The following is a 27124-nucleotide window of genomic DNA, read 5'->3' on the forward strand; positions in this document are numbered from 1 at the left end:
GTTTACTATCGAGTTAGCTGTGGTTTTCCATCATGGATTATTGTGTGTTGTAATTTTGAAGTTGATTTGAAATGACAATAATGATATAATTAATCATTATTTTTGCGCGAGCGGTTTGATTATTTATCTATCCAGCAAAACTCTCCTGTGCATTCAATGATGTCCCCAAAGCTCGACTGCGCATGCGTATATGACGTCATCGAATTGTGAATGAAAGCACCGCGCATGCGCGTCCAGAACGCGTTAGATCTGATCCAGTACGTCATCGTGCTACAGGCTGCAGCGAGGGGAGGAGTGAAGAGTGCAGACAAGCCGGACAGTTCAGGTGTGTGTGTGTGTGTGTGTGTGTGTGTGTGTGTGTGTGTGTGTGTGTGTGTGTGTGTGTGTGTGTGTGTGTGTGTGTGTGTGTGTGTGTGTGTGTGTGTGTGTGTGTGTGTGTGTGTGTGTGTGTGTGTGTGTGTGTGTGTGTGAGATTACAGTTCTCTCCTCTCGTAGTGGGTCAGACACCTGCAAGATCAGGTGTGTGTGTGTGTGTGTGTGTGTGTGTGTGTGAGATTACAGTTCTCTCTTCTCGTAGTGGATCAGACACCTGCGAGATCACGTGTGTGTGTGTGAGATCAGGTGTGTGTGTATGCGAGATCAGGTGCGGATATGTGTGTGTGTGAGATTACAGTTCTCTCTTCTCGTAGTGGATCAGACACCTGCGAGATCAGGTGTGTGTGTGTGTGTGTGAGATTACAGTTCTCTCTTCTCGTAGTGGATCAGACACCTGCGAGATCAGGTGTGTGTGTGTGTGTGTGTGTGTGTGTGTCTGTGTGTGTGTGTGTGTGTGTGTGTGTGTGTGTGAACGACGTGTGTTTAAGGGCTATTACAGTTCCTGCTCCAGCCTACAGGGGAGCTGCTGAGCATGGCCTTAAACACTCACACACTCTTAGGTCCCCTCTTGGTCAAAATTTTTAAAAATTCACCAGAGGGTTTTTTCTTGATTTTAACATGATTTAAACACACACACCTGTAGGTCGTCACTTGGTCAAACATTTAAAAAAAAAATCACCAGAGCATTTCTTTAGTGTTTTACTTCATTTTCACATGATTTAATGCATGACCAACAGGGGACTTGAAAAATGTCCCCTCTTGGCTCAGAGGTCCCCTGTTAGATAGCTAGACAAGTACACACACACACACACACACACACACACACACCTGATCTTGCAGGTGTCTGATCCACTACGAGAGTGAGAACTGTAATCTCACTCACACACACACACACACACACCTGATCTTGCAGGTGTCTGATCCACTACGAGAAGAGAGAACTGTAATCTCACTCACACACACACACACACACACACACACCTGATCTTGCAGGTGTCTGATCCACTACGAGAAGAGAGAACTGTAATCTCTCACACACACACACACACACACTGTAATGGCCCTTAAACACACGTCGTTCACACACACACACACACACACACACACTCCTCTATTGTTTGAATGGCCTGCTGTCCTCTGACTCTAGAGCTGCTGTTTAACAGGCTGCTGACTAAAGGAACAAACATCATATAGATTATATCTCTTTACTAAATACCCTGACTAGTTTCAAACTTTGCATTACTTTAAAATTAAATACTACAGGATCCAAGAAAAAACGATAAAAAAATCTAAACAACCAGGATGTAATTAGAAATACATCTGCCATCAAAATGTGTGTGTGTTCAGTTTCTACAAATAAATATAGTAAATACCATCCATCATGGCCGTGGACAGACCGTAAAACTTTATTCAATTATTAAGGGATCTCATTCAATGCTTTTGTAAATATTTTTTTGTTTCTGTATTTATATATATAACATTTTAATGACAGTAGCCTATATTTATTGAAAAATAATGCATTATTTTATTTATCAAACAGAAAAGGTACGGTAAATGGGACAAACTTTGCATCTAAAGTTCTTTTAAACAAGTGTTAACATAGACATTATTAAAAACATTTTATTTTAGCCAAGTATTTGTAAAAATAATGTGTGACTTTTGGCCCATATAAAAGGCCCATCTTACCACCTTATACATTTATGAGCTTTTTAAACTAACCACTTTTGATTTATTTATGTTTAACAAAATGATGCGGGTCCCCTGTTAGATAGTAAATCACGACGCCTGTGTGTTTGCTGTGACATTTCTTATCATCACAAACACACTGCAAAGATTTAGAGTTTTTACAGCAATACCTGAGTTTAAAGGGTTAAATCAAGCAGAAATAGCTCTCTAATGTATTAAATGCAGGTCATTATTGAATAGTGATTACGTTACACACACACTGACTCAGGTCCCCTGTTAGATAGTAAATCACGACGCCTGTGTGTTTGCTGTGACATTTCTTGCTGTAATAAACACACTGCAAAGATTTAGGGCCCTATTTTAACGATCTGAAACGCAAGTGTCAAAGCGTGAAGCGCAGGTAACTTTGTGGACGGGACTCGGCGCTGTTGCTCTTTTCCCGGCGGGATAAATGACTCTTGCGCCCGGCGCAAATCTAAAATGGGTTGGTCTGAAGTAGCTTCATTATTCATAGGTGTGGTTTGGGCGTAACGTGAATAAACCAATCAGAGCGGCATCCAACATTCCCTTTAAAAGCAGCTGCGCAAGTTCCCTTATGGATTGCTATTATTATGGCGTATTTACCAGACGCACGCCAGGAGCGGTTCACAGCCGAGGAGACGGATGTTCTTGTAAGAGCAGTGAAAGACAGAGGAGTTGTGTTGTATGGGGACGGGAGAAACACACCCAAAATAGCGTCGGTTAAACAGTTTTTTCAGTTTTTCAGTCGATTTTTTTTTTCTTTTTTCTCCTGGTTCTTGACGGACAAACCAGTTTGTCAGATGTCCTTATATACAGATATGTCTTGCCACTATTGGGCAAACAGGTCTGATCCTTAATTACTACAATTAGCCTGAATAATTTTTTCACATCTTCGTGGCACACCACAATGATTTCCGTCATCTCATGTGTTAATATTTTTTTAGTGTAACAATTTATGATTTGCAAAAATAACTGTTGCATCTGTAGATTACATGAGCAAAGTGTATGCGCGTTGTGCACGCTATACATTATGGTCAAGTATGCGCCCTTAAAATAGCATAATGAACAACGCCCCGCTGACTTTAGACTGGGTTTTTTCTGGTCAGTGGCGCAATTGTTTAATGGAAGAGCAGAATAGCTCCAGGGATTGTTTGCGCCGGAACACGCCTCCTTTTTTGCGCTGAACCGCCCAGGGAGCGCTAGTTCATTCACTAGTTTAGCGACGTGCTTCTGTGGAGGGAAAAGCGCGCTTTGCGTGGGTGCGAAATAGGAATGACACATGCGGCGGTGTACAAAGTCAATTGCGCTGGGTGCAAGATAGGGCCCTTAGAGTTTTTACAGAAATACCTGAGTTTAAAGGGTTAAATCAAGCAGAAATAGCTCTCTAATGTATTAAACGCTGGTCATTATTGAATAGTGATTACGTTACACACACACTGACTCAGGTCCCCTGTTAGATAGTAAATCACGACGCCTGTGTGTTTCTCTCCTCAACCCCCCACTCACAATTTACATTTCAATAAGGGAAGACTTGAAAAACCAGTTTGTGAACCACAGGCCAATAGAGCTCAAACTACCAATGTGGCAGAACCCTTCTCAGATAAACTAGAGAAGATGCTGGGATTTGCCCTGCCAAATTAAACTAAATTACAGTTTTTACAATCGCTAGGACACATTTCTCAATACTTTGGTCATTTTCAAAACTTATTCTCCAAACCAACTTTCTGCCTCACAGCAGTTATTTCACATTCAACATCCACAAAAACTAACAAAACACTTCATTCATGTCTCAAATCAAGTGCCAATGATCCTCAGTTTAGCTTGCACAGACTGAAGTTGTGATCACTCTGTGAAGAGTTTTGAATAAGTGACCAACATTTGTTTGACAAATTTGAGAGTGCCAGAGACTTTAACTAAGGAGAATATTCTGAGCACAGTGTGTGATGTTATTGAGATCTTTTATGAAACTTTTTAGAGTTGACAAAAGTGAGAGCTCCAGAGTATCGAGCTGAAGAGAAGAGTCTGAGCTCAGCGTGCGATACTGTTGAGATCCCTTCTGAAACTTTAGAGGAGACACATATGAGCAATCCAGTCTCTCTAGCCAAGGAGACAAGTCAGAGCACAGTATGTGATGTTGTTGAGATCTCTTATGAAACTTTAGTGGAGATAAACATGAGAGAATGTCATTTTTTGTCTCAGGATAAACATGTGAGAAGCAGGAGACTTAGCCTTATGTCTCAATTTGATGTTCACTTGATCTCATTTCTGTCTAGGAGAAAGATGTGAGTTGAGAAGGAGATCTCAGGTTTGATTTTCCTTTCCTCTAGGTTGGCCTTTGGTTCACAAACTGGGTTTTCAAGTCTTCCCTTATTTATTATTATTAAAATGTAAATTGTGTGTGTGTGTGTGTGTGTGTGTGTGGAGGGGGGGGGGATCTGTGTTTGTGGGCCCAGTTTACAGCAGTTAGTTCACCTACAAATGAAAATTAGCCCATTATTTACTCACCCTCAAGTCATCCCAAGTGTATATGATATTCTTTGTTCAAATGAATAAAATCTGAATTATTTAAAGTTATATTTAAAAAGTCCTGGCTCTTCCCAGCTATATAATGCCAGTGCCTTGTCGGTCCATAAAAGTGCATCTAACCATCATATAACTGATCCACACAGCTCCAGGGGGTTAATAAAGGCCTTCTGAAGCGGTGCATTTGTGTAATAAAAATATCTATATTTAAAAATGTATAGACTAAAATACTAGCTTTCGGTTTTCAGTGCTACATGAATCACATTGCGCTTAAAGGACAACTCTGGTGAGAAATGACCCTAGGGGTAATAACAGATGGTCAGCGAGTCGATCGTTCTCTGGGATGCGGTTTCATGAAAATCAAATGTAAAGAGTTTTATCTCTAAACACAGATTAGCTTATAATGTTTGTCTATGGGGCATGGAATAAGTGAAATTAAATCGCTATACCGCTAACAAGGCTCAAAATAGCCTCACACTAACACGGCAGCATGATGAGGGTCCCTACATGCAAACCGCAGCATTGAGAACTTTGTAAGAGTACAAACAGTTTAATAAGAAGATACTTTATAAAGACAGTCCATTACGCGTTTACAGACGGCGGCCATCTTGGAAAACAGTCTCGATGTCTCGAGCCACGAACGCTGTGCTAAGTGAGCTGGTCGATAGGAATTAAGTTTGTTAAATCTAATTACGTGGTCATTTTTATTTATTTATTTTTTCAGTTTTCTTCCTGAAACAACAGACCATATGAGATTCCAAAGTCACAGTTCATCACTTAGCACAGCGTTCGTCACTCAAATCTGTTTTTAGAGATAAAACTCTTTACACTTGATTTCCATGAAAACGCCTCCCACAGAACGATCTACTCAGTAACCTTCTTCACCCATGAATCCTTGACGTATGTGCACTGACAAACACAGAAGAGAGAAGATAGAGCTAAACAAAACTTAGCGTCAGGGGTTACTCTTTTCATAATAACACCAAAACACAATTTATTTCAATAAACATAGTTAATTTAGTCTATAAAGTTTAAAATATGCACATTGTTCTTACACAAACGTGCCACTTTGCTTCAGAAGGCTCTTCATTACTCACGTGCTACAAACATCTGAAGCACACGCCCCAAAAGCTGTATCTCTGACAGTCCACGAATGCTAAACTGAGCTCTCTTTCAGGACTTTTTGCTCTTAAGTGGACAAATTAATACAAAATTATTTTAACATACACTTTAAGAAAAAGTAACTTTAAAAATGATTAACTAATAAAAAATAATATATATATATATACTTTTTTTATTTTTTATTTTTTTACAGTGAGGACAATACAGTGATATATTACAACTACTGAGAGACCGTCCTGAAAAGCACTGTTTATTTGATTTGGATCATATCTTTTGTATTTATTTGTGCTTTCACCTGTAATGTGTTTGGGCTGGTGGTTTAGATGTGCTCTTGATATTGGAATAGAGAATAGTGTGTGTGTTGAGTTTGCCGCTCAACCCCCCAGCAGTAATTTACATTTCAATGCATGAAGACTCTCACAGGTGAGACACAGAACCTCACTACTGTTACCTGTGTCCTAGACCAAATTAAATTAAATTACATGATGAAATGAAATTACAATCGCTAGGACACATTTCCCAATCTTTAGGAGAACTGAGTGAGGAGTTTATACATTTGCTAACCAACTTTCAGCTTCACAGCAGTTAATTTAAGTTAACTCATTCTTCCAGAGCACTGGCAGCACTGGTTTACATCCAACACTAACATCAGGAACATTATACAATTAAAATGTCTTTACAAAACTAGAATGACACTCTCTGCTGCTCATAATTCACTGCATGCTTACATTCCAGTACAACATTATTCCTCAGTTTCCTCTTTTGAATGGATGGTAATGGTCTGACACTGGTGTTGGTGTTCAGTTTCATCAAAGTTGCTTTGATAGTGTTTGATTTTTTTAGCAGGATAAATTGCATTACAGTATTACTGTACACATGTTGTAAATTGCTGTCTCATTCAGTTTTGTATTATGTTATTGTTTTGTCCATAAGTTTAACACTTTTGAAAACAGCATGTAAGGATGTGCGGATTGGCCTGTAGAACAAAGTTTTGATTGTGTTTGTGTCAAAGTGAGAAAAGATTTCAGGTAAATTGAAAGATGTTGCCATTGAATGCATTTGTGCTAAAGCAATGTTGATCCACAGTTTCACGAGTTTGTGTGCCCAGAGAACAATTTCTGCTTGTCCAGTCCTTGATTTATTTTATTTTTGTAATTGGTGCAAGAAATCAAATCTCACTCTTAAAATCTCAAGAACAAAGGATTTCGGGGGGATTTTAGAGAGCAGAAACTATATTTGAATAGGCAGCTCATACAATCGGGCACAAATGTAAATACACTGGTGTACCTGACAATAAGAGTCTATGGAGGTCCCCTGTTGGATAGGTAGACATCGGTCACACACACACACACACACACACACACACACACACACACACAGCTCCATTAGAGTCTATGGAGGTCCCCTGTTGGATAGGTAGACATCGGTCTCTCACACACACACACACACACACACACAGCTCCATTAGAGTCTATGGAGGTCCCCTGTTGGATAGGTAGACATCGGTCTCTCACACACACACACACACACACACACACACACACACAGCTCCATTAGAGTCTATGGAGGTCCCCTGTTGGATAGGTAGACATCGGTCTCACACACACACACACACACACAGCTCCATTAGAGTCTATGGAGGTCCCCGGTTGGATAGGTAGACATCGGTCACACACACACACACACAGCTCCATTAGAGTCTATGGAGGTCCCCTGTTGGATAGGTAGACATCGGTCACACACACACACACACACACACACACACACACACACACACACACACAGCTCCATTAGAGTCTATGGAGGTCCCCTGTTGGATAGGTAGACATCGGTCACACACACACACACACACACACACACACACACAGCTCCATTAGAGTCTATGGAGGTCCCCTGTTGGATAGGTAGACAGCGGTCACACACACACACACACACACACACACACACACACAGCTCCATTAGAGTCTATGGAGGTCCCCTGTTGGATAGGTAGACATCGGTCACACACACACACACACACACACACACACAGCTCCATTAGAGTCTGTGGAGGTCCCCTGTTGGATAGGTAGACATTGGTCACACACACACACACACACACACACACACACACACACACACACACACACACACAGCTCCATTAGAGTCTATGGAGGTCCCCTGTTGGATAGGTAGACATCGGTCACACACACACACACACACACAGCTCCATTAGAGTCTATGGAGGTCCCCTGTTGGATAGGTAGACAGCGGTCACACACACACACACACACACACACACACACACAGCTCCATTAGAGTCTATGGAGGTCCCCTGTTGGATAGGTAGACATCGGTCACACACACACACACACACACACACACACACACACACACACACACACACAGCTCCATTAGAGTCTATGGAGGTCCCCTGTTGGATAGGTAGACATCGGTGTTACGAACTTTTAAAGGTCTAGGGTTAGCACGTAACATTTAAATATTAAAATATATTTAGTGGAGCGGGCAGCAGAAGAGACCAGACACAAAAATTGATGGTACCAATTGGTTTATTAATTCCAAAAGCCGAAGCCACTAATTCATATGTGAGTGCGCTATATTACAATGCATTTAAGGAAATATAAAAAAGAGATACAAATAAACTAATGGGGAAAAGGAACGTGGTGGCGCCAAATTAAAGAAAGGAATAAACAAAAAGAGTTCCTAAACTAAATTCCCCAAAACCCACTAACCTTCTAACCAAAGAAAAATGTAGAAAGTAAAACCGAAATCTTCAGCGTATCCGACGCCATAACTAAACCTACACTAAATAAGAACAAATAAATACAAAGAGGGCGCTCACCCCTTACCTGGTGTGTTTAACATTTGATAACTGCGGGCAAGATGTACATCGCGCGACCTGCTTACCTGTTCTCTATTTCCCCAGAAAGTAGGCTACTGAATTACTCTTAACTCTCAACTCTCAACATCTCACAGGACAACTCAAGTGTGAAGTTTAACACAAGATAACGAAGGATTCACAATAACAAACTCCAACTCAAACACCTGACACACACACACTGCCTAATCAGGACACGCTGGGAGAATTTATCCACCAGGGCGGCACTTGATTGGCTGCAGAGACGGCACCTTGATGAAGAGTGACAGTCGCTTCCTCCAATCAGCAGAGACCTAAGAGCAAGATAGCACAACCATAGAGAGAAAAGGCAGACAATACATCTAATACACTCGCAGACCGTAACACTCCCACCCATAAAAACAAACTATATATGAAATTACATATATATGTTGTTTCATTTAATAACATAGCACAATTACGCCCTAGAGAGGGCATCAGCAAACACGTTCTCCGCACCTCTTTTGTGCTTTATTACCAAATGGTAACTCTGTACGATCAGGGACCAACGCATTAAGCGTTGATTCTGATTGTACATACGCGACAAAAATACCAGAGGGTTGTGATCTGTAAATACAATAACTGGACAGTTAGACCCAACATACACATCAAAATATTGAAGGGCCATAAGCAGTGCTAGTGTCTCCTTCTCAATCGTCGAGTAGTTAATTTGATGTTTGTTGAACTTACGCGAAAAGTAGCAGACAGGATGGTCGATCCCATCCGCATCCTCCTGCAAAAGCACGGCTCCAGCACCAACCGCACTGGCATCCACCTCCAGTTTAAACTCAGAAGCAAGGTTAGGAGCCATCAAGACAGGAGCGCTACACAAAAGAGTTTTGATCGAAGTAAACGCATGCTGACAATCGTCAGACCACTGAAACTGACAGTATGGACTCAAGAGCGATGTTAAAGGTTCCGCAATGATAGAAAAATTCTTACAGAAGCTACGATAATAGCCAGCCATACCCAAAAATCTGCGAAGTTCTCGCCGGGTAGTTGGAGTCGGAAATTCAGCTATGGCTGTCACTTTCGCTTCTAACGGGCGCACTTGACCTTGACCCACTTCTTTACCGAGATAGGTAATAGTTGCTTGAGCAAACTCACATTTGACCAAATTCAAGGTCAGAGAAGCATTAGCAAGACGCTCAAATACAGTCCGTAACAGAGATACATGTTCTGACCAGTCAGTAGAATACACTACTAAATCGTCCAAATAAGCATTACAGTTTGGTACCCCAGAAAGCACGATGTTAATAAGTCGCTGAAAAGTAGCGGGAGCGTTTCGCATTCCGAAGGCCATAACGGAGTATTGTAAAAACCTGTCAGGAGTCACAAAAGCTGAGATATCAGAGGCACGGGAGGTAAGAGGCACTTGCCAATATCCCTTTAGTAGATCTAATTTACTGACATAACGAGCAGAACCAAGATTGTCCACGCAATCCTCCATGCGCGGCAGAGGAAAACAGTCCGGAATGGTAACTGCATTTACCTTCCGATAGTCAGTACAAAATCGAGCGGTGCCATCACTCTTCGGGACTAACAGGCATGGTGAACTCCAAGGACTACAACTGAACTTAGCAAGTCCGTGCTTCAGCAGATACTCAACCTCGTCTCGCATGACCGCTCTCTTCGTGACGTTTACACGGTACGCATGTTGTTTTAACGGAGTAGCATCACCCACATTAATATCATGCTGCAGAACTGAAGTGCGAGAAGGAACATCATTAAACAGAAAAGGGAACTCGTTAATCAGATCCATAATATCACCCCGTTGTTCTTCACATAAATGTTGTAAGTGAGATGGTAATGCACTTAATACCTCAGAATTATTGAGTCTAGCACATTGTTGATAGACATGACGGGTCCCTATACCATCATCCTCAGCATCAACATCACCAGTAGCAGTCACTTCACCACAGGCTGTAGCTACGGTAGATGGAACAGGAGCTGGGACATCAGCAGCAGCAGAAACTTCCATCTGAGGAGATTCCCTGCGATGATATGCTTTTAACATGTTCACATGGCACACACGAGACTTTCTTTTTCTGTCAGGGGTACAAACCACATAATCGGTGTCACTCAACTTCCTCGACACCTCGTAAGGGCCCGAAAAACGTGCAGATAAAGCAGAACCAACGACCGGGAGTAACACCAACACCTGATCTCCTTCTTGAAAATAGCGCTGTACAGCTTTACGATCAAACTGACATTTCATATTTTTCTGAGCAATAGTCAATGAATCTCTCGCCAGAGAACAAGCTTTATGTAAGCGCTCACGGAATCTACTGACATAATCCAATACATTCATTTTAGAACTGGAATCGAAGGACAGAATATTTTCTTTGAGCATTTTTAAAGGACCTCGGACGGTATGTCCGAACACAAGCTCAGCGGGACTAAAGCCAAGGCTTTCCTGCACAGCCTCTCTAGCTGCAAATAAAACCAACGGTACACCCTCGTCCCAGTCTTTACCTGTATCCATGCAGTACTTTCTAAGCATCGCTTTCAACGTTTGATGGAAACGTTCGAGCGCACCTTGACTCTCTGGATGGTAAGCGCTCGCAATTCTGTGGGAAATATTCAAGGTAGTTAGAACTTGTGAAAAGAGTTTAGAGAGAAAATTAGTGCCCTGATCAGTTTGCACAATTTTCGGTAAACCAAATGTTGAAAAAAATCTCACAAGTGCTTTAGTAACCACCGGTGATGTAATCTTCCTCAGCGGAATTGCCTCAGGGAAACGCGTAGCACTACACATGATCGTTAAAAGAAATTGATTACCGTTTCTAGTTTTAGGCAAAGGACCCACGCAATCAATGATTACATGCTCAAACGGTTCTCCTACCACTGGAATAGGGACGAGAGGCGCAGAAGGAATTACCTGGTTCGGTTTGCCCATAATCTGACAAGTGTGACAGGTGCGGCAAAAATGAGCAACATCAGTTTTCAGGCGAGGCCAAAAGAAATGCCTCAGAATCCGATGATATGTTTTCTTAATTCCTAAATGTCCAGATAGATCATAATCATGAGCTAATGACAAAACTTGCTGACGGTAACACGAAGGAATGACAATTTGGTACACCACACTCCATTCCGAATCATCCTTAATGTCAGGACACCACTTACGCATCAGTAAGCCATTTTCAACGAAGTAAGCAGATTTTCTCTGTTGTGCTTCCTCCAAGGAAACAGCCGCAGAGAAACATTTCTGCAAAGTCAAATCTGCAGTCTGTGACGAAATAATTCTCTCACGCGTCACAGGCAACTTCAAACAGTGCGAACGGACAGGAGAGGACTCAACAGCCTTCTTTTCCACCGGCGGCAAAACATCATCGGCAAATATAGGTGCAATAAAAGACGACGACAAATCAAACACATCTTTCTTACGAGCCTGAGCTCGGGTAACAGCGCAAACCGGAAAGATTTCAGGGTACTTCTCGGATAACTCATCGGCTTGATCTACCACAGGGTTATCGAAAACCTCCAACACGGGAAAAACCTTCCCACCAGCCAGATCATTACCGAGAATAAATTCTACCCCTTTCACAGGCAAACATTCACGAACACCTACTTTCACAAACCCAGTACATAACTCAGATTGCAAATACACATGATGTAACGGAACTGTGACGAGACCCATCTCTATACCCTGTACCAACACATTACTGCCGCAAAAGGTCTGCTCAGTAAACGGCAGTACACCTGCAACCACAAAGGATTGCGTAGTACCAGTGTCACGGAGCATTTTAATTCTCACCTGTTCTGTAGGCCTACCTGAAATGGAAATAAACCCTTCCATCAGGAACGGTTCATAACTAGAATCTGGTTTATCACACTCAACATTGTCATCAATAGCCTTTACAAAACCAACGCTCTTGGTCGCAGATCCCTGATGCTTTCGTTTAAGTACAGCACAGTCGGCAATTAAATGACCAGGCTTATGGCAATAAAAACATTCTCGATCTTCCTTTGACTTCGAAATCGGAACACTTGTTTTCGGTCGTGACTGGTTAGGCAGAGGAACAGACATGATTTTATCAGAACGAACAGTGGTAAATACGTTCTTATGTGTCAGCGCGAATTCATCTGCAAAGACAGAAGCTTGAGGCAAAGAAGTCACCTTTTGCTCATTTAAATACACAACAATACGTTCGGGAATACAGTTCTTAAATTCTTCTAAAAGAATAAGTTCTCGTAGTGTCTTAAAATCAGTGACTTTATTAGACACGCACCACTTGTCAAATAGAACACCTTTCTCTCTGGCGAATTCAACGAACGACTGACTAAAGTTCTTTTTGTGGCCTCTAAACCGCTGCCTATAAGCTTCAGGCACTAGCTCATAAGCACGCAGGATTCCAGCTTTCATCATGTCATAATTTAAACTGTCTTCTAAGGATAGAGTTGCACACACCTCCTGAGCCTTACCAGTTAATTTACACTGCAGAAGTAAGGGCCATACTTCCTTAGACCAATTTAATGCAGTCGCAATACGCTCAAACACACCAAAATATGAATCAACTTCTGCTTCGCGAAATTGCGGTACGAGAGCGATGTGCTTACTTATATCAAAGGTGTTTACTGCTGACCCAGCCCCCGACGGAGCACTAGCAGTTGCTACTGATGAAACTACTGGGACAGGTGCATTTTTAGCTGCATTCAATTCAAATTCACGCAGTTTAACCTGCTTTTCCGCATCAATTTCTAACCTGCGAACTTCAAGGCGTAAATTCATCTCAGCCCGACGATTCTCTGCGCGGTCGTGCGCTTCCATTTGGACACGCGCCAAACGAACTTTCAACTGGGCATCACCTCCAGACCTAACAAAGATCGGGGAAAAAGGTTCAAAGGGCGGCAGAACAGCTTTGGTCTCAGAATCCTCCACCTCAGCTGTTTCACCCTGCTCCTCATCACCAGACATACTTAAAGGAGTATCGGCGCCAAGTGAATCTTCCTCTGCTCCAGCAGGCAAAGCCAAAACACCTAGTTCCACTAACCTTTGCAATATAATGCTCTTTATATCTCTCTTAAGCTGTTGTTTCGTAACCGAAATTTTATAATGAGCAGCGACACACAACAAATCATCTTTTCTACACTTGTTAAGCTGCGCAACAGACGGTGCTTCAACAAAACTCTCTATATCAAAATCAGCCATGGCCACACCGAACCAAACACTACCACCTAATCAACCAGTCACGCCCTACAAGTGAATTCCAAAAGTCAATGGTCAATCTACTTCCCACTCCAGCAATATATTTAATATCACGGGAAATATTATCCCGGACGAGCCCCCATTAAATGTTACGAACTTTTAAAGGTCTAGGGTTAGCACGTAACATTTAAATATTAAAATATATTTAGTGGAGCGGGCAGCAGAAGAGACCAGACACAAAAATTGATGGTACCAATTGGTTTATTAATTCCAAAAGCCGAAGCCACTAATTCATATGTGAGTGCGCTATATTACAATGCATTTAAGGAAATATAAAAAAGAGATACAAATAAACTAATGGGGAAAAGGAACGTGGTGGCGCCAAATTAAAGAAAGGAATAAACAAAAAGAGTTCCTAAACTAAATTCCCCAAAACCCACTAACCTTCTAACCAAAGAAAAATGTAGAAAGTAAAACCGAAATCTTCAGCGTATCCGACGCCATAACTAAACCTACACTAAATAAGAACAAATAAATACAAAGAGGGCGCTCACCCCTTACCTGGTGTGTTTAACATTTGATAACTGCGGGCAAGATGTACATCGCGCGACCTGCTTACCTGTTCTCTATTTCCCCAGAAAGTAGGCTACTGAATTACTCTTAACTCTCAACTCTCAACATCTCACAGGACAACTCAAGTGTGAAGTTTAACACAAGATAACGAAGGATTCACAATAACAAACTCCAACTCAAACACCTGACACACACACACTGCCTAATCAGGACACGCTGGGAGAATTTATCCACCAGGGCGGCACTTGATTGGCTGCAGAGACGGCACCTTGATGAAGAGTGACAGTCGCTTCCTCCAATCAGCAGAGACCTAAGAGCAAGATAGCACAACCATAGAGAGAAAAGGCAGACAATACATCTAATACACTCGCAGACCGTAACAATCGGTCACACACACACACACACACACAGCTCCATTAGAGTCTGTGGAGGTCCCCTGTTGGATAGGTAGACATTGGTCACACACACACACACACACACACACACACACACACACACACACACACACACACACACACACACACACACAGCTCCATTAGAGTCTGTGGAGGTCCCCTGTTGGATAGGTAGACATTGGTCACACACACACACACACACACACACACACACACACACACACACACACACACACACACAGCTCCATTAGAGTCTATGGAGGTCCCCTCTTGGATAGGTAGACATCAGTCACACACACACACACACACACACACACACACACACACACACACACACACACACAGCTCCATTAGAGTCTATGGAGGTCCCCTGTTGGATAGGTAGACATCGGTCACACACACACACACACACACACACACACACACAGCTCCATTAGAGTCTATGGAGGTCCCCTGTTGGATAGGTAGACAGCGGTCACACACACACACACACACAGCTCCATTAGAGTCTATGGAGGTCCCCTGTTGGATAGGTAGACATCGGTCACACACACACACACACACACACACACACACACACACACACACACACACAGCTCCATTAGAGTCTATGGAGGTCCCCTGTTGGATAGGTAGACATCGGTCACACACACACACACACACACACACACACACACACACACACACACACACACACACACACACACACACACACACACACACAGCTCCATTAGAGTCTATGGAGGTCCCCTGTTGGATAGGTAGACATCGGTCACACACACACACACACACACAGCTCCATTAGAGTCTATGGAGGTCCCCTGTTGGATAGGTAGACATCGGTCACACACACACACACACACACACACACACAGCTCCATTAGAGTCTATGGAGGTCCCCTGTTGGATAGGTAGACATCGGTCACACACACACACACACACACAGCTCCATTAGAGTCTATGGAGGTCCCCTGTTGGATAGGTAGACAGCGGTCACACACACACACACACACACACACACACACACACACACACACACACACACACACACACACAGCTCCATTAGAGTCTATGGAGGTCCCCTGTTGGATAGGTAGACATCGGTCACACACACACACACACACACACACAGCTCCATTAGAGTCTATGGAGGTCCCCTGTTGGATAGGTAGACATCGGTCACACACACACACACACACACACACACACACACACACACACACACACACACACACACACACACACACACACACACAGCTCCATTAGAGTCTATGGAGGTCCCCTGTTGGATAGGTAGACATTGCTCAGGTCCCCTCTTGGTAATATAGACGTGTATGTGTGTGTGTGTGTGTGTGTGTGAGAGATCAGGTGTGTGTGTGTGTCAAAGGTTTTGTTATTTATTTCCATTCGAAAGGCCTGTTTATCAAGCATTTTTACTTTAATTACACACGTTTTTATATATTTTTATTAATATGACAACACTCACATAACCCTCAGAAAGATCGCACTGTCCGAGAGTTTTGGAATATTCACACATAATTTATACACATTAAAACATCAGATCAGAGTTTTAAAATCAAATATTTAAAAAAACAACCTTACATCACGGTTGTTTAAACCAATGAGCATTAAGCTGTGTCGTCAGCGAGTCGTTTCCCATCATGCTTTTTGTCAGCGCAGTCGGTGGAGAGCAACTGAACAAGCATCACTGAACCGCAGCGTGTGATTGGCTGTACACTGCTGATGTCAGAGCGTGTGATTGGCTGTTCACTGCTGATGTCAGAGCATGTGATTGGCTGTTCACTGCTGATGACAGAGCGTGTGATTGGCTGTTCACTGCTGATGTCAGAGCGTGTGATTGGCTGTACACTGCTGATGTCAGAGCGTGTGATTGGCTGTTCTCTGCTGATGTCAGAGCGTGTGATTGGCTGTTCACTGCTGATGTCAGAGCGTGTGATTGGCTGTTCACTGCTGATGTCAGAGCGTGTGATTGGCTGTTCACTGCTGATGACAGAGCGTGTGATTGGCTGTTCTCTGCTGATGTCAGAGCGTGTGATTGGCTGTTCTCTGCTGATGACAGAGCGTGTGATTGGCTGTTCTCTGCTGATGTCAGAGCGTGTGATTGGCTGTTCACTGCTTTTCATATTAATAATAACAATAATTAATGTGTTTTATGGCTTCAGTCGCTTCTGTAATAAATGACTGGTTAAAATTAAAACATTTCTTCAGGAGGGTATCGTGTGATGAGAGTGAACAGAGGAGATTCAGTCACTCTAGAGTGTGATCTCACTGAAGTGAAGGATGGTCATCGGATTCAGTGGAGGTTTGGAGATAAAGGCCCTGTAATCGCTGTAATCAACAAACGGGCCGACAGCTTCACTGTATATGATGATGTTCTTGATGGGAGATTCAGAGACAGACTGAAGCTGGACAATCAAACTGGATCTCTGACCATCACAAACATCACAATCAAACATGCTGGAGATTATCAACTACGGATCAACAATTACTGGGCATCTTATAGTCTCTCTGTCTACGGTGAGTTAAATATCAGTTTCACATGTTTTATTTATTACAGTGAGATCTACAGAAGTATCTTATCATGAATAATTCGTTTAAATGACTAATTCTCTTACTGTTTTACATTAACAGCAGGTTTATATTGAACTTTCTGTTAAATAGTTTTAAATGTTCTACTTTTGATCATCTTGGTTCCTCTCGATGTTTCTTCCTCGTCTTCTTGAATATCTTCATTCATCCTCATTTCTCTTTATTCTCTGATGTTTTCCAGCTCGTCTGCCTGTTCCTGTCATCAGCAGTAACTCTTCTCAGTGTTCTTCATCATCATCATCATCATATTGTTCATTGGTGTGTTCATCAGCGGTGAATGTGAGTCATGTGACTCTCTCCTGGTACAAAGGAAACAGTTTATTGTCCAGCATCAGTGTGTCTGATCTCAGCATCAGTCTCTCTCTACCTCTGGAGGTGGAATATCAGGATAAAAACACCTACAGCTGTGTGCTGAACAATCCCATCAGCCACCAGACTCAACATCTGGACATCACTCAACTCTGTCACACATGTTCAGGTACGGCAGCAACGCTGATATTAGTTGATGTCAGCGCTGATATTAGCGTTTATTGACTGAGCTGATCTCAGTTTGATGTTTTTATTCCTCAGTCCACTGTTGTGGTCCCACTGAAGCTGTGATCCGATTGGTCCTCGCTGCTCTGGTGGGCGTGGCTACTGTCATGATTGTGGTTTATGACATCAGATCCAGAAGAGCTGAACGAGATCAAGCTCATAGTCACACATCAGGTACATGATTGATGATGTCATCTCTCACAAACTGATTTTGCATATATTAATATTGTTTTAGATTGATTAATTTATGGCTTCATATGTTCATCTTTTTCAGGAAGTGCTTGAATCTAAAGCAGAACGCTGAACTTTAAAGATTCTTCAAGTGTGTTTTTGTCATCATAAATACTGATGATTATTTGAGCTCCTGTAAAATATTATCACCATTTTATTTCTATTTTTTAAAATTCTCTTTACAACTGTCTTAACTATCCTTTTATTTTTAATTCTTACACATGGTATTCTTTTTTCTTATGTAAAGCACTTTGAATTGGCATTGTGTATGAAATGTGCTATATAAATAATCTTCTGCTCTCTTTCAGTGTCAGATTTTTAAAATATTATTTGTAAATGTTTACATTATTACTAGCTCATTCATTTTCTAGTTGTATTTCTATCTACAATAATAGACAAACACCATCTTTAACCTGAGAAAATACTGATTTGGGACTCATTATAATATACTTTGAGATCACAGTGAAATCCATAAACTCAACATATCGGTGCTCCATTTCCTCCATCAGGCGATTGATAAAGTCTTTAAATCTCTAGTGTGATTTGTCTCTGTGTCTCATCTGCGGAGCAACAGCTCCTCCTAGTGGCTCTCCCTGAACTGGCGTGTTATCAGGAGTTATTTGCTCAGTAAAGTTGCAGGTCATATAATTAGAATATCATCAAAAAGTTGATTTATTTCACTAATTCCATTCAAAAAATGAAACTTGTATATTATATTCATTCGTTACACACAGACTGATATATTTCAAATGTTTAATTTTGATTATTATAACTGACAACTAAGGAAAATAAGAATATTACTGAAGACCAATACAAAGAAAGAATTTTTAGAAATTTGCCCAACTGAAAAGTATGAACATGAAAAGTATGAGCACTCAATACTCAGTTGTGTCTCCTTTTGCCTGAATTACTGCAGCGATGCGGCGTGGCGTGGAGTCGGTCAGTCTGTGGCTCGGCTCAGGTGTTATGAGAGCCCAGGCTGCTCTGACAGTGGCCTTCAGCTCTTCTGCATTGTTGGGTCTGGCATATCTCATCTTCCTCTTCACAACCCCAGAGATTTATTAAGGTCAGGCGAGTTTGCTGGCCAATTAAGAACAGGGATACCATGTTCCTCAAACCAGGTACTGGTTGCTTTGGCACTGTGTGCAGGTGCCAAGTCCTGTTGGAAAATGAAATCTGCATCAGAACACACAATGGACCAACACCAGCAGATGCCATGGCACCCCAAACCATCACTGACTGTGAAAACTTTACACTGGACCTCAAGCAAAGTGGATTGTGTGCCTCTCCTCTCTTCCTCCAGACTCTGGGATGATGATTTTACTATTTAATCAGAGAACATAACTTTGGACCACTCCGCAGTTATTTTTGTCTTAAGCCCAGATGATACGCTTCTGACGCTTATTCCTTTACGCTTCAGCTTTGCATTAACCCCCATGGAACCATCAGCTTGAGTGATATACAGATTTAAGACACTTAGTAGTGTCTTCTGGACAGTGGTAACATGTAAACCTGCGTTGAATCCTGGACATCTACTGTTGCTTGGCTATGAGGATGAATGTCTCTCGGCAGTGAGGTCCATAACAACTAGAATTTAAATCCTTGGTAATCTGAAACAGCAGCCAGAAGTTGAACAGTAATTTTTTGATACTTACAATGGGGGAGTTTTAGCCTGGATGCCAGCCGAACCTAGCCCCGCCCACAAAATCTTTAGGTCGAGCATTTCGGTCTGGCCTTGCTCCATAGAGGAGTAATTATCCCCGAACAGAAACTGTTCAGACCAATGAAATCATCAGGGCGGGCTTTAGACGATGATGGACAGATGATCAACAGTAACGTAATCATGCACGTCATCAAAGGGGCTTGGATTATATTTTATTGAATCCAAAAACGGAGAGCTTTTTTGTATATGCATTCACCTTCACAATGGCCCTCATTTATCAAAAGTGCGTACACCCAAACCAACGGTGACTTTGAGATGTATCAATATGGACGTTGGCGTACGGCTCGCTCAAATCCTACGCCAGCTCAAGAGGTGGTGTACGCACGTTTGAGTTAGTGGGAAAATGCGCAGAAAAACAATTCCTAACACCACAAAACGCACTGACAAGATATGCTATATGACCCACTGTTAAAAACCACAACAACAACATTCAGTGTTTACTTTTGTGCAACATGAACGTCAATGTTTAATTTGTGTGACTTTACCAAAGCGTTATGATTTGTAGGCGTATGTATTCCTCCAGTCACGAGCCTGTGAGCTTTACCTGACGCTTCAGGCCCGCCTGGCCCGGCAGCTGCGCACGGACTGGGACTAAAATAATTCAGACTGACAAAATAATAAAAACGACATTCTTCTTCTAAATAACAAGCGTCATTAAGAATAATAATCATAATAATAATAAGAAGAATCTTACAAATTGTCATGTAATTATTAATGTGAATGAATGGTACTCCACATCACATCATCATCACTGTCGTACACCCCAATACATGTGCCGTGATACGAAATTAAATGCTAATTGTTTCAAAACGTGCTGTAAAATAATGCATTGTGATGGTAATTTATCATCCAAACAGCTATTTAAACTGCTGGAGTGCGCTTCTCAACCTCCACACTATTAAGAGTAGCTACTCGTAATTCGGGTCCAGTTTTTGTAGGTGCCTTTATTCCCACTCTTTAAACTCCCAAATAAATCAATTTCGGGGTTTTTTTTTTCCACTTCCCTGGTGATGGTCTCGATGGGCGTCTCAATCATCTCACTAGTCCACTAGTCAGGGCACTGATCAGGGAGTCAGCCCATTGACTTATGTCCTAATCAGTGCCCTGACTAGTGAACTAGTGAGATGATTGAGCGCGCCCGATCTCCACGTCGGAGAAGTTTCGCTTCTTTGCCGTCTTCTGTTTGTCCATGCCGTGAAATGAGGGCGTGGAGGAGGCGGAGACTTGAATATATAGGGGCGTGTTATTCTAATGACGATCGTTTTCAGCCGCGGCATTTATCAAGAGCCCCGTTTCCACCGCAGGAACTTTACCCAGGAACTAGGAACTTTGGGTGGTACTTCGTGTGTTTAGACCGCAGGAACCAGGGTCTAAGTTCCGGGTAAATATTTCCCCCTCCAAACGGCCCTGCTCGCGAGGTAGTACTTTTTCAAAGTTCAGGAACTTTCGAGGGCGGGACTTGGGCGCTGAACATGCTGATTGGTTTAGATCAAGCGGCATTTTTAAAAGTCTTGCGAGGTTCAGTCCGTTCAGTAAATATCAGTCTTGCTCTCTGTCTGATGGCGCGCGGTCGTCTCAGCCATCTCACGTTCAATGTCCGTAATAGCTGATAATAATATACATTGTCATTTTAAATCTAGCTTTACAAGCTTTCTGAATATGCTGCTGAATCTGCATATTAGTGCTCTTTTCTGTCGTTGTTAATTACCTCTTTAGTAAACCTATACATAACCAGCAAAAGCAGCACAGCTTGAATCTCTTCCATACTCGTTATTAATTTTTTTTCACCATGTAAACGACCTGACCGATTACTTTTAAGTGTGCGTCCTTACATGACGACCCAGCAAACACAGTACGTTGTGACAACGTCGTCAGTAAGTCGTCATTTGGTCAGCGTGACATTACTTTATGACAACGTTGTGAGGACGTTGTGGTAAAGTTCCATTTTTAAAAATTTTGGCTAACGTTTCAGAAACGTTGTGGGAACGTCCTCAAAAGACGTCGCTAGTTTATCCCACAGAGAATGTTGTAAGGACGTCGTGGTAAAGTTCTATTGTTTTAGAATCTTGGCTAACGTTCCAGAAACGTCATGGGCACGTCCTCAAAAGACGTCGCGTGTTTATCCCAGGGAGAACGTTGTAGCGATGTGGCCCACTGGTCTTCATAACTTTCCAAATTGCATTATTAATTTACAAGTATTATCAAATGTATGCCATTTTGATTTATATGGGACATTTACATTCATCAAATATTTTTAAATGAATCCATGTTTGCAAATCGTATTGGCAAAAACAATAAAAAATCTAAAAAAACAAAACAATTGTCCCACTATCACGTGCGGTGCCAGGAGCGGGTCATAGAACATCAAAATGAGTTCTAAATTCATTATTTATTATTCTTAATTTTTATTATTTTTGAGCTGCGTGACTTTGACGTGGTGTGTTGATGATGTGTCAATGGAGCGGCGCGGAGTTGCCATGGAAACGGTGCAGCAACACAACTGACAAGCCGCAAAACTCCCTCTCGTTGTTGTTTTCACTATACGTTCAGGTGAGTTGTCTTTAAAGTTACACAAATAATACACACAACTGTTACTGACATTTTCCTGACATTTCTTATGTGTCATTGACACGCTTCTGTTCTGTTGAATATTTACTTCATAGAAATGTAGAGTCTTTGGAAAAAAGTCCGTAACTACATCAACCGTTTTCCGAACAGTAAGTTAAGTTAACGAGGCTAACGTTAACTCTATAAAGTTAATCTCTTGTTTAGGCTTTGAATCACGTGTAAATGAGAGGTTTTGATAGTTTTATAAAGTTTTTTTTTCTTCTGGGAATTGAATGGGTCATTGAAGGTGGCTAATTAATTGAACTAACGTTAACGTTATGTTTGTTGTTAATCGACGAAGCCACTTACATTAACTTAATATTAACACGGAGCGCGAAAAAAACGTGTTAACATATAATAAAATGTTCTGTGATTTTCAGAAGGGACAAAATAACCCCTCTACAACAGAGGTGAAGCTCCCAAGTTTCCAACATTTCTGAAGGAAGCTGCTGAAAGAGAAGTAGAAAACACAGGTGAACTGAAAAAGGTGATTGATTAACCTTGTCCATTTTTAACAATATTTTAACCCATTCTTTCTCTTTTCTGCATTTAACCTTTGCTGTAGCTTCTTTCCTTTTAATAAACCTGGCGTTGTATAATGTATATATTTGGCTCTGATAAATTGTTGATGCTTTCATGCTGATGCCCTGCAGCCTGCACTGTAAAGTTAGCAGAGTTGGAGCAGATCTCCTGTCGGACAACATCTCTTAAATGGTGAGGATTTACTCACCTGCAAGCCATCCTATGTGTAAGTTATATGACATTATTCTTTCAGACGAACACAATCAGAGTTATATAAAGAAATGTCCTGGCTCTTCCAAGCTTTATAATGGCAGTGAATATTGCTTGGTTTGCTTGGTGATAAGCGGTAGGCTACGCGAGTCGACTTGCGCTAAAAAGGGTGACCCCCCCCCATGCTATGTTTTGTTTTGCTCTAATTTCTGTACTTCTGCGTTCGTCAATACGCATGCGTCAAGGGTTATTCTTTTTAGCGCAAATCGACTCGCGCATTGCTGACCACTGGAAGCTAGTTATTTTAGTCTATAAAGTTTTAAATATGGATATTTTTCTCACACAAACATGCCACTTTGCTTCAGATGGCCTTTATTAACCCCCGGAGCTGTGTGGCGCAATTATATGACGGATAGATGCACTTTTATGGACTTCAAAAATGAAGCATTCACTGCCATTATAAAGCTTGGATTAGCCTGGACATTTTAAAATATAACTCTGATTGTGTTCGCCTGAAGAACTTAGGGATGGCTTGGGGGTGAGTAAATCATGGGATATTTTTCATTTTGGGATGAACTAACCCTGGCATTATCACCATGTGACTAGTATGTAAAACCTCAAACATACAATAATGTTCAAAAGTTTGGTTTTGGTACAGTTCTTTGAAAAAGGTCTCTAATGCTCACCAAGATTGCATTTGCTTGATTAAAAAAAATCTGTAAAATCTAATATTTTGAAATATTAAAATTCTTAATAATTGGGTTCTATTTGAATATATTATAAAATGTAGTTTATTCTTGTGATCAAAGCTTAATTTTCAGCATCATTACTCCAGTCTTCAGTGTCACATGATCCTTCAGAAATCATTCTAATATGAGGATTTTATTCATCAAAGAATCCTGAAAAATGCACCATGGTTTACACAAAAATATGAAACAGCACAACTGTTGTCAACACTGCTAATAATCATAAATGTTTTTGTGAGCAGCAAATCATCATATGAGAATGATTTCTGAAGGATCATGTAACACTGAAGACTGGTGTATTGATGTTGAAAATTCAGCTTTAATGACAGGAATATTAAAATAATAATAATAAGAATAATAATAATTTTACAATGTAAAATAGCTGTTTTCAATTTAAAGGGTTAGTTCTACCAAACCTTTAAATCCTGTCATCAACTCCTCTCCCTCATGTTGTTACAAACCTGTAAGACCTTCATTCATCTTCAGACAGCAATTTAATTAACACTTTCAAGGCCCAGAAAGGATGTAAAGACATCAATAATTACAACGTTAAGGAGACTGGCACAGGCTAGATCAAAATTGTGGAATTAAGTTATTTTTGCACACAAAAAGTATTCTTGTTGCTTCGTAACATTAAGGTTGAACCACTGGAGTCACATGGACTATTTTAACAAAGTTTTTACTACCTTTCTGGGCCTTGTGTTGCAGTCTATGGAGGGGTCAGAAAGCTTTTGGATTTCATCAAAAATATTTTCATTTGTGTCTGAAGATGAGCAAAGGTCTTACAGGTTTGGAACAACATAAGGTGAGGAATTAATGACAGAATTGACATTTTTGGGTGAATTATCACTTTAAATATATATTACAGTTTGTACTGTATTTTTGATCAAATAAATGCAGCCTTGGTGACTGTTGAGTAAAAGAGACTCTTTCAAAAGCATAAAAACACAGATTAGCAACATTAATAAGGTTCTCCTCTGTTTCAGCTGCCAGAAAATGATGAAGATGTGACAGTGCAGCTCGGGATAAGGAAGAGGATGAAGAGGAGGAAGAACACGTAAGTAAAAAAAAAAAAAAAACTATTATTATACCTTTTTAACAAAAAGCAATACACCTACAATAGTATGGCTTTTTTTCAGCTTCCAGTTTACAAAGATCCAAAGTGAATATATAGAGCCCATCCTCCTATCCTATCCTCAGAAGACCCTGCCCTCCGCTGGTGGGGTAAGAAAGACCCTCTTCCTCTTCTCTCACAGCTCTCCATCTCCCTCGGCCTCATCAACACTGTCTGAAGCTTTTTCCACAGCTGGGACACAGTCAGGAATGAGCGGTCTCAGATTCTTCCTGAGAAAGTCATCATGCTCATTTTCTTGAACAAAAAAAAAAAACCTGTTGATGTATATTTTGGCCCAATAATACAGAAAAGATGGTAGGACTCTATGTAGTGTTTTTTACATATCTCTTTTTTTTACTATAGCTCAAGGACTATATATCTTTTGTAATTGTCACATTGTTCAGGTTTAGCTACAGATAGTGAAGCAATAAAGCACATCACCACCAGACATTTGTAGCAGGTGCCTCACAGGACATGCAGGACATTTCTGCAAATAAAAGTAATAATAAAGAAACTGATAAATCTTTTTTTCCTTGTCTTTTTTGTGCTAAATTATTGAGAGTAGTACCAATATGAGTATTGATAAGTATAAGTGAGAAAATCCTTAACTACTCCCATCCCTAATAAGACAATAAAATATTTTAATAATTGGTTACATTGCTTATGTTGTTTGTTTGATTAATGAATGGACGTGTTACATTTCTGTACTCATAATTTGTTAACACTTTACACTGTTCAAATGTTGACTTAATATTTGTACAAAGTAACACTGAATAAATGCTGATTATTAAATTAATGCAGTGTGGTTTTGAGCCATTTTCTATTACAATTTAATAGGGGTTTGTATCGTTTTTTATTATCAACAAGTACATAATCCCTAAATATGTTAACTAAAAACAAAACAAATGTATTAATAAGGTTTTACAGCAGAGAATTAAATGTTTGAGTGTATCAGTTCTATGTGGATTTCAAGGTTATGGACCAAGCACATCTTCATTTCCCGGACTAAAGGTGAGAATATTCAAATAAAGGTGGACGTGGTATTTTGGTCGTTAGGACGTATCTGCCACGTTCCAGCGACATATCATAATCACGTCGCCACGACGAATACAGGAATCACAAAGTTACGTCGCTGGAACGTTACCTCGTATGTCGCTGCGACTAATATGGTCCATTGAGGTTATGTCCTCACAACATGCCAGTTTGGTCGTTGAGACGTGATCATCACGTTATAGCAACGTACCAGTATAACGTCGTCACGACGATTATGGGAATCACAAAGTTACGTCACTGGAACGTTATTAGGTACGTCGCTACGATGAATATGGTCCTTTAAGGTTACGTTCTCACAACGTGCCAGTTTGGTCGTTGGGACGTGCTCGTCACGTTCCAGCAACGTCCCACTATAACGTCGCCACGACGATTATGGGAATCACAAAGTTACGTCACTGGAACGTTATTTGGTACGTCGCTACGACGAATATGGTCCGGTCCGGTTACGTCTTCACAACGTAACTGTGTTAGCTGGGTAATAACATGCAATTTATACTTTTTGACAGAAACATATTTGCACCTCAGTATTGTTATACAGTAACATGATTCACTAATAATACGTGTAAATGATTATATTTATTCAAATTATTAAATGAATGCAGCCTTAATGGGACACCTATCCCTAATTATTTTCACTGACAAATATTGCACATTATGTGGTGCATTTCAGTCTTTAAGTGTTTGTGTTTAGGTTGTACACTTTATTTATTTGTGTGTACTTTTTAGATAATTATTCTCTAATTTTACATTAAAATATGTTGCATGTTAAAATTGTAGACTGGCCCTTTAAGAATTGCGACTGTAAATCATGCGAAAGAGAGTGGAGTCGCACCTTTTCTTTACTGCATCCGTAATATTTAGGATTTAAGATAATATTTATTATATTTGCTTAATTTATTAACAAATCAAGATTAAAGGAAGATTACTCATGAAGAAGACGGATTATGTGGGTTGTTTTTATTGGACAAGGAGCGAGTTGACTGGAAACTTATGCAATATGCGAACACATTGCTTTTGGAACATTTCTTCATTTT

The 27124-nt window shown here is 40.9% G+C and overlaps 1 protein-coding gene and 1 long non-coding RNA gene across 2 annotated transcripts; both read left to right on the top strand.

The window, feature by feature from the left end:
• Positions 1 to 225: 225 nt before the first annotated feature.
• Positions 226 to 19180, top strand: LOC137040795 (SLAM family member 5-like). Its single transcript, XM_067416566.1, has 7 exons — positions 226 to 325; positions 4058 to 4206; positions 14230 to 14295; positions 16999 to 17278; positions 17532 to 17828; positions 17921 to 18058; positions 19032 to 19180. Exons 1-7 carry the CDS (start codon positions 226 to 228, stop codon positions 19178 to 19180), a joined length of 1179 nt encoding a protein of 392 aa, XP_067272667.1.
• Positions 19181 to 22203: 3023 nt separating this feature from the next.
• On the top strand, positions 22204 to 25199 carry LOC137040817 (uncharacterized). Its single transcript, XR_010897985.1, has 4 exons — positions 22204 to 22388; positions 22826 to 22932; positions 24910 to 24980; positions 25063 to 25199. It is a non-coding gene; the product is annotated as an uncharacterized lncRNA (long non-coding RNA).
• The last annotated feature ends 1925 nt before the right edge of the window (positions 25200 to 27124 follow it).

Source organism: Pseudorasbora parva, chromosome 14, assembly GCF_024679245.1.
Source record: "Pseudorasbora parva isolate DD20220531a chromosome 14, ASM2467924v1, whole genome shotgun sequence".
Taxonomy (NCBI): domain Eukaryota; kingdom Metazoa; phylum Chordata; class Actinopteri; order Cypriniformes; family Gobionidae; genus Pseudorasbora; species Pseudorasbora parva.